At 42.8% G+C, this 9,284-nt stretch overlaps 1 protein-coding gene across 1 annotated transcript; it reads right to left on the bottom strand.

The window, feature by feature from the left end:
* Nucleotides 1-1,668: 1,668 nt before the first annotated feature.
* Nucleotides 1,669-9,167, bottom strand: LOC124647122 (ankyrin-3-like). The gene is made up of 11 exons (XM_047187105.1): nt 9,089-9,167; nt 8,817-8,990; nt 8,157-8,282; nt 6,744-6,883; nt 6,245-6,340; nt 5,983-6,111; nt 4,936-5,088; nt 4,370-4,471; nt 2,587-2,769; nt 2,424-2,503; nt 1,669-1,943 (listed from the first exon to the last, which is right to left on the bottom strand). The coding sequence occupies exons 1-11, from the start codon at nt 9,165-9,167 to the stop codon at nt 1,898-1,900; spliced, it is 1,308 nt and encodes a 435-aa protein (XP_047043061.1). The 3' UTR covers nt 1,669-1,897.
* Between the last annotated feature and the right edge of the window lie 117 nt (nt 9,168-9,284).

Consider the following 9,284-nt stretch of genomic DNA (forward strand, 5'->3'; position numbering starts at 1 on the left):
TTCGCTGCTAAGAAAGAACACTCGAGGGCACACCCGATCACGTAAACCGGAAAATCCAGCGGGAGGATGGTGCCCTTGTTGGTTCTACCGATGAGGCGAACAGGCAGAAACCTCCGTGCACGTGTTCGCTGCGAAGAAAGAACACTCAGTCGTCCTCCTCGTCGGTGTTGTCGCCGTGGTAGTCCCGGCGGCACCGCGTCTCGTCGAAGACCTTGACGCTCATGTCCCTGTCGCCGAAGTAGGAGAACAGGAGGATGAAGCCGGCTTGGATGCTGTGGTGCCGCGCGAATGTTGAGGTACATCTTGCCGCGCGCGTCGTAGATCACGTCGACGATCCACCGGTAGTAGCTGCACGCAGCCTCCCGCAGATGCATCGTGCGCGGGCGATCGTCGCCGGCGACGTAGTCGGCGAAGGAGTCCGGCAGCCTCTGGATGCCGCGCGGGTCGCCCTTGAGGACGAGGACGAACTCGAACCGCACGTCCGGCTCCACGTCCATCTCCGACGATGATGAAGCCGGCGGCGTGGAAGGCGACGGCGAGCGTTCAGCTCTGCCACGGCCACGACCACGACCACGGCCGCGAGGTCGGCCTCCGCCTCTACCGGACATAGCGTCGAGTCTTGTTGAGATGGTGGCGGCTAGGGTTTGGGAGAGAGGCGCTAGGGTTTGTGTGTGAGAGGGGAGGATGAGAGGCGGCCCTTTTATAGGCCGGAGGGAGGTGGGGAGCGGTGGCGCGCATTAACGCCGGCACGCAGAGCTAGACGCGACGGGACGCGTCGCTGCGGGAACTGCACCGTCGCTGCGTCGCTGCGGGAACTGCACCGTCGCTGCGTCGCTGCAGGAACTGCACCGTCGCTGCGGGAACTGCACCGCCAATAACTTTCGTCGCGAGGTAGGCGACGGTTAGGTTAAAAATTTATTGTGCTGCTGACGAGTCGGTCCCGCCACTCCCCGTCTCGCTTTTCGTTGTGTCCGGCGTCCCCGGTGCGTCCCCTGTGGGACGGGGACGGGCTCGGGGCGCCGGACATCGTATGGGGGCGCGCCGGACAAAAATGGGCTTTGGGGGACGCGGCTGGAACGGTTTTTTTGTCCGGCGCGTCCCAAATCCCTTTGGGGGACGCTTTGGGGGACGCGGCTGGAGATGCTCTTACTACCTTCGTCTTACATTTCGAAACAGAGGTAAAAAAATCTACTTATGCTTATGCATATCATGTCCACGTCCAGCTTAGCCAACTGCATGCGTCCGATCCAGAGTCCAAGTTAATGTGCAAGTATCGCATGCATGCCTATCGGAACCAATCCCTGTAGCGGCAACTCGCCGGAAGCTGCACGGCGGATCACAACAGTAGAAAGTTCAACCAAAATTCTCAATGATAGAGCAATCTTATCATTGCCTTGATTACTGTAGAAAAAGCATGCACCGTATTAGTATCCATTCCCTTCACTGGTGGACAAATGTAAGGTTCATTGCCCTACGAAGTATGCGTAGAGTCGATCATGTCTCCTTACTGGATGCTCATCGCCGCCTTGTGTCTCAAGCCCAGGCACCCTTGATGGCGAGCGCATGCTTCAGGAACAGCTTGAGTCGGTATCTATTTTCAGCATAACTCCCCAGGTTTCATTCCGTTGCTTAATCTTAGGTGACGCCTCAAATGATTCAACATCCGTATCAATAACCAGCTCAGTGTTTTGTGGACGGTAAGGATTTTCGACACAGAAACAAGATACTGCAGTTCTGTGAACCCTGACATGTTAAAATACGAAATGATGTATACAAAAGCACAAAAGATATGCATTCTAGCTAGCAGTTTTTACATTAGAGTTATCCTGGCTCGACCAACAAAACAGAGACTCTACTTCTCCAGTTAAGTCTGTCAGCAGAAATGCAGCTACGTCAATTACTTTTCAGAGCAACGAGCATTCTTCAAAGCCTCGCGGGCTTCCCTGAAACCAAAATTATTTTGAAAAATATTAGCAGAAATTTGTGTACAGCCTCCTTGCCATGAAAGATTGATCACAACAAACACATGCACTAGAGAAATCAAATCTAGGCGCTCTTTCCCAGTGGAAACAAAAAATTACTCCTAGGATGTGTAGACTGGGAGGTACACCCTAGGAGGCGTGTAAACAAACTCTTCCCTTTCAATGAAATTCTCGAAAAAAAAAATTACTCCAGTTGAAGAAATCAAACCTACTTCTAGCTAAACGAACGCAAACAAACCCTGGATGACTGTATCCATGTGGTCCCCGTCTGGAGATGGAGGCCATCTTCCACTAAACAATTGCCCACGCAGAGAGGAAAAAGAATCGCATACACTCTAGAACGATGTAGATACATGTGTGAAACGATTTGGCCTTTTAATGAACATACGAAGCAGAAGACAGCATGAAACTTTTCACGTCATCAAAACATGGACCACTTACCTTAAAGCATTCGCAATATCAGTATTTGTAGGTTGAAGCTTCAAGCCATCAGCAAAAGAGTCACATGCTTTCTCATATTCCTATCGGTAGGCACCAGCAGATGATCAGTTCTGTGATCGCTTGATCAGGGATGCATGAAAAAAAATTACTGGGTTCTTTTTACCTTCAGTGCCATATAAGCTGCCCCTTGTCGGTAGCAGGCTTTTGGCCAAAAAGGTCGCACCATTCTGCACTGGGTAGCATCAGAGAGAGCAGCTCTTTTGTTCTCTCCCATGCGCAGCATGCAGAGACTCCTGTTTGCCAATAGGGTTGCATAATCATCTGGACTACATTCAAATTCCATTGCCTGTACACCAATCACATATAGTTTTTAGCACTACCTACAACAGAGTACCAATCAGGATACCGCTCAGGCATGTCATATTAATTGGCATAGAGATTTCTGTACAAAAACCACCAGCAAATGTTTTGTACAAGTTGATAAATATCGAGGTAAAAACTTGTGTATAACAGTACTCTATTCCTCGGTCTTCTGAACACAACTGCTAATGTTAAAATACCTCGTAATTACTAAGCGGGTAGGATGGTTTAATAGCAGTCAGATTTTTGTATGGGTTGAATCTAGGGTTAAAGTTTCGTAGTTTAAAATAAAATCAAACCATGGTTCAAAAACAAAATTCCTGCAGACATTTGAACTGTTCACGGTTCACATGAATTTTTAGCGTTCACATTTTAATTGGCACATTCTGCAGCTACCATAATCACGAAGGTCAACTTGCATCCCAATCAGCAAAAACTATGTTGGTAAAAATACCATAGGCCACCCTTCAACCAACAAAAAGAAAATATTTTTTAGCTGAACAAAAAGAACACTAAGTACAAACAATAGTATAACCACTGCAGCAAAATTATGTATGCAAATCAGAAATATCACCATTTTTATTATTCTATTTGTTCAGTCTGTGGAAATTTACCATGGAATCAGTAGCACATAAAAAATCATCTTCATTGACCATACAATTAGATATGTTGAGAAAAAATGCTCCGCAAATATCTTCACTAATATAGTATATATTATGAGATTTTGGTGCTCAAAATATAAAAAATATTACTCCTCCGATCCATAATAACTGTGGGAAGTTTAGTTCAAAGTTGAGCTAATTTGAACTGAGACCCCAACACTTATTATGGATGAGAGGAAGTACCTACTCCCTCCGTCCCGGTTCATAGGGCTTACGCGTATCCCTAGGTCGTAAATTTGGCAATGATAATACAACATATGTATTACAAAATATATATCATTAGAAATCTTAGATGTTCTACTTTCTAACGATGTAATTTTTATATTATAGAAATAATATTATGTTGGTCAAATTGACAACCTAGGAATACGCGCAAGCCGGAGGTAGTATTTTGAAATGGAGGGGTATCGATCTATTTACTAGCAATAATAGATGTCATCCAAGGGATGATCAAACATTACCAAGGGTGTTTGGTAGCAAAGTTTTTTTAAGTATTCTAAGAATACTATGGTTTCTGAAAATATGGTTTTCAATACTTTGAGGTGTTGTTTGGCTTTAACAAAAACTGCACTATTATATACCATGGTATTAGCAAAAACTGTAGTATTTTGCACTATTAGAAAAGTAGGATGGGGCCTCTTTTTCCATAACTGAATTATTTATTGCCTAGGAATGGAAATACTTTGGTTATAAAATACTTAGGTTTCTGAAAAACTTCACTGCCAAACAGAGGCTCTCTTTTTGTATATCTTAAATGAAATAATTGAAGTATTTAACAACACAAGTTTTGCCAGAAAGAGGTACCATAATATGAAGCCTATCTAAGGTGTCAACAAAATATAGTGATGGCACAGGTTAAATGTTTACAAATATGGAAAACATCTCCCAGTCGCTCACACAATAAAGATATGTCCTAGAACTTACACAAGTATACAGATGTCCCGCTATAATGTATTCCTCTCTCTTAAAAGCCTCTGAGGCTTGCTGTTTCAGTTCTCTTATTCTCATTTCACACTTTTGTTTATCCTGATCACAAAAGAGTTCTGGTTAGACTGAATATGTAGAAATAGCATGCAAGACATGGAACGTACAGATTTGAAAGTTTCAGCTTCCATAGCCTTATTAATCACAAACACATATAAAACAAAAAATTGTGTTATATTGTACAGCTAGAGAGTGAATTGTTTTCATTAAAAACTAATGTCTGGAAAAAAAAACAAGTACAGTACAAATTGGCACAATAGCATCCAAGATAATTTGTTCAGTCTAGCAGAATACTAGTGACACAAAGGGTCATCCCAAAGACTAAAGTTTGCTAGTATAGTGATGGAAGGCACCAAATGTATGAATGGCATATTTTTTTGGAAACTGGAATAAATTTAAAAAAAATCTAATCTAAGTTATTAAGAAAAAGTCCAGAAGAACAGAACATGAGAATGATAATGACAGATAGATAATACATGGAAGTGAGCATAGAAGAAAACTCATACCATTGGCTTCAAACCAAAGGATTTCACATGATAAATAATTCCATCTATACTCCATTCTGGCAGCGTTGAAATAGGGGAAGTTGAAGGGAATAACACTTCAACCATGTCCCTTTTGCTATAATAGGCAGCATATTCAATAGGCATTCTACCAAACTGCACGAGTAGCAGAAATGGTTGACTTTATAAGTAATCATTCCCGATATATATACAAATATATTGGAAAAAAACTTTCCTCATTAATAATCGGGAAACAAAGTCTAATGCTCAGTTTGGCGTTGTGGTGGATTATCATAATCTCAACCAAATAGCAAGATGTAATGCACGGAGATTCAGAATGCAAGGAAAAATGATGTAACAGTCTTTTCATCCTTCCTAACTGAACTTGTAAGGCAGAGGTTAGGTTAAGTCCTATAACAGTAATAAACAAAGCTTCAACTACTATGCTTCTTGTATTGCATAAACTTGTCAAAACAGAATAGGACAAAGGTGATATTAACACAAAAATATACATGCAGGGCTCCTATTATTCATGGAATTTTCACGGGATTTTTGTAGGGTTGAGATCCTATAGAAACTTTACTGGGGAAGATGTTAGATTCATGGGATCATATCTCATAGGAACTAATCCCATAGGAATATTGCAATATAAATTTTAAAGGAAAATAGCATTAGGCCAGACCTCATAGAACATTCCTTCACCGCAATCAAAGAGAATTCCTCTTATCATAGGATGCAAGTAGACGGGGTATCCCAATCCCATATGATTCCTACTACTATGCTTTTCCTATCCTGTGAAGTAAAGGAACCCGAAAGGGGCAAAGGAAACCCTTACATAAGTAGCATTTTGAGTTTCTTTGGCAAGGCTATGAAGAAACTAGAGATTTTCATGATTCATAGTTTAACAGACGAGATGTCACATTCTGCAATTTACTCTCAAGAGATAAAAAAACATAAAGAAATAATATTCAGCTAACTAACAAACAGAGTGTATGCATTAAATGTAGGTCATTACAAGTTACAACAACAGAGAACAACAATAAAACTCACTTCATCTGGAATATTGGGGTTAGCACCAGCATCTAGTAAGCACTTCATGAGGGCAGGTGAGCCAAGTTTTGCTGCATATATCACGGTAGTGAAACCATTGCTGTCAACAAAATTTACATCAGCACCAGCCTGTGTAAATGAATAAATATTTGAAAATTTGAGTTAGTGCTTGATGTATCATCCACAAAACAGGTACACACAAAGAAACTGAAGCTGCATATACAAAGTACAGTTGAGAAATCTCCATAGGAAGAGTACGGACCTTAATCAGTAGCTTCATGCATCGCAACGATTTAGATGGCACAGGATCATGTATGACCCAGCGTAATGGGGTAAGAGATACTTTGGCATTGTTAGGCTGTGGAAAGTGGAAGAATCAATCCCTTACACTTGTCAAAGAAAAAGGGTCAATGGAAAATTTGTTTTGTGGAATGCAATGATATATATAATCAGTTCATAGTGTTTCCAATTGTTCATGTCTGAAGGAGACAAAAACTAATATGTCTACAGAAAGTTATACATAACATGCACTTGTAAGAAACTGAGAAAAAATTAACTTCAAAGAACCTAGTACTGTCAATGTTGCAAACTTGCTGCTTCAAACAACATAATTTAGTTCAGATAGAGCACATGTACCACCGGCCAGAAGGTTTTTCAATGTGTTCTAGTCCCAAACAGGATATTCTTTCCAAAACAGACACAACAACGCAGTATTTTTCTTTTGCACAGCCAGTGAGAGAACCAAGAAACCGATGTCTTACATTTGCATGGTGCTCCAACAAAATCTTCATCGTGCCATGTTGTTTCTTCATAGCAGCTACCTGTAATGGAGTGCCACGAGCAGAACCTAAATCCACATCAATTCCCCTTGAAAGCAGCAATTCTACAACATCACAATGTCCTGGAAAAGGAAGTTTCAAGAGGAATTAATGAGACCACAATGTTTTCCAGCACGCAGTTGTCTTTGGCAATACATCTGCAATAAAAATTAACACCGGAGCAGGTTTCAGTGTTTCTAACATGAACAGCCCAGTAACCTTCAGTTGCCAGTGATCCTACCCAGAACCAAATTTACGAAGGTGGTCGGACTGAGACTTAATTTTTCATTACCTTGGGAGTAGCAAAATCCATCAGTTTCAATCGTACAAGTTTACAGTCAACACCGCCAATAACAAAGAATTGGAAATAATATGTCTATATTCCAAACCTCGAAGTTCTTCTCCAAAAACTTGACGATGTTTCTTTTTCCATCATCCAAATCATTATACATGGGAGCAACATAGGAACATATGGCGAGATATGCTGAACTAAAAAGGTTGACAAATAGAGGTGCCATGGTAGTCTACTATCACGATGCCAAAAGCAAAGGTTTGAAAACCTACAAAACATGAAGTCGCGATGGTGTGTTTCCTGCTTGCTATACTCCTTGGGCAAAGTCTTTAAAATAAAGAAAGGCTTGCAACCAGATCTTAAGGAAACAATCAATTGAGAAACAGAACCGAAGCGGAAACTTGGACCACCGATCTACTGCACTAATTGTTTATCTAGGAAGACAAAAATAATACTCCCTGCGTTCCATAATAAATGTCGCAGATTTGTCTAGATACGCATGTATCTAGACGCGTTAATACATGTGTATCTAGATAAATCTGAGACATTTATTATGGAACAGAGGTTGTATTACAAATTGTTGGACTGGTACGCCTGCTAACTTCTGGGCTCCATGTTAAAAGCCTTGTCCCCAGATTATCAACGAATAGAGAAGCAATGAATAATAGGATGCTTACCTCATTGGAATTCTACGGGAATTTCTAAATTTTACACAACCAACTATCAAAGTGAGAGAATTTCAATAACATATTGCAGGATGTGACTGCAGATAGGGGTCACCCTAAGCGTAAGTTTGAGGTCTGCTATCAGGCCATGGTAGCCATGGCCACAGGCTGAGAGAGTACTGAAGGAAAAGGCAGCAAGAAGGTTGAAGGCCCATCAAAGAATAGAATCGCATCTCCGGACTGCCTCTCTGGTTCTTTTCCCCTTGGAGATCTAGCATTGGTATTATAGGACCTGATGCTTATATCTAGCTATGTGGAGTCAAAATGACTTTGTATTCAATCCAATATGTGGCAAATGTATTGTTACCCAAACATATAGGTTCTGAGAGAGGAAGAGACCTTGGCATGCAGCACCATGGAGAGGTAAAAAGTTTTTACCAACTAACGGATCAGCACCATGAGCAAGAAGATATTTTGTAGCATCAGCTTTCCCAGCAAAAGCAGAATAGCATAGCGGGGTATCACCTGCAGCAGCAGCAACAACAGAAATCATGATGTCAGTGAACCCACACACCAACCAATGTCCAGTCCCCAACTTGAACAAGACAAGAAAAGTTGATTCAGGGACATGACATCTGGTCATTTGCTGATATGAGAACCAATTGCGGAAACAGAACTCCCACTAATCCTGACGCAGAACCGAAGGACTTCGCATGTGACACGTTAGCAGAAAAGAGCAAACAAGGCGCCAACATTTTGCCTGCAAGCACTGATAGAAGAGACGCCTAATATACAGCACGGGTATATTTATTTGGCCGGGAAAATCGATATGGTAACTTGTGCATAGACTATCGTAGGATGCATAAATTAACTTTTTCTCAGCTATGTTTACATCTTGACTGGAGATGCGAACACCATATGGCATCAATTTTGAAGCATAAAAACGCAAATCTCGGAGTTGGAGGAGCTAACCCTTACTCCGAATTAAGCTGTAGCCAGCATAGACGAGTTGAAACCCGAGGAGATGGAGAATCGAGTCGGAAGGGGAATGAATCGAACCTATGCTGTTGGGCTGGTTGACGTCGAGGCGGAGGTCCTCGACGAGGTACCTCAGGACGTCGAGCCGCCCGTGGGTAGCAGCCATCTGCAGAAGGGTGTCGCCGTCGTCGTCCACCATCGCCGCCAAGAACGCGGCCTCGTCTTGGCCCCCCGAGTTGAGCGCCCGCGCCATCTCTTGGCGCACGCACACCGAGTCAAGACAAGCCAAGTCAGGTAGGAAGCACAGGCGGCCGCCAAACCCTAAGTGTGAGGTGGAGGGAGAGGCCGCTTACTCTTGAGGAGGCGGACGTTGCCGTCGCAGGCGGCGCCGAAGAGCTCGTCCTTCCGCTCCTGGCTCGACAATGCCTCCATTGCTGGCGGCGATGGAGCAGGCAGGTCGCTCGAAAATCGAAATGCGAGAGCCGCAGTGGGCTGCGTGCGTGACTGCGCCGTAGTAGAGTGGACATCAGTGGGGAAGAAGGGAAGAAA

Source organism: Lolium rigidum, chromosome 4, assembly GCF_022539505.1.
Source record: "Lolium rigidum isolate FL_2022 chromosome 4, APGP_CSIRO_Lrig_0.1, whole genome shotgun sequence".
NCBI lineage: Eukaryota > Viridiplantae > Streptophyta > Magnoliopsida > Poales > Poaceae > Lolium > Lolium rigidum.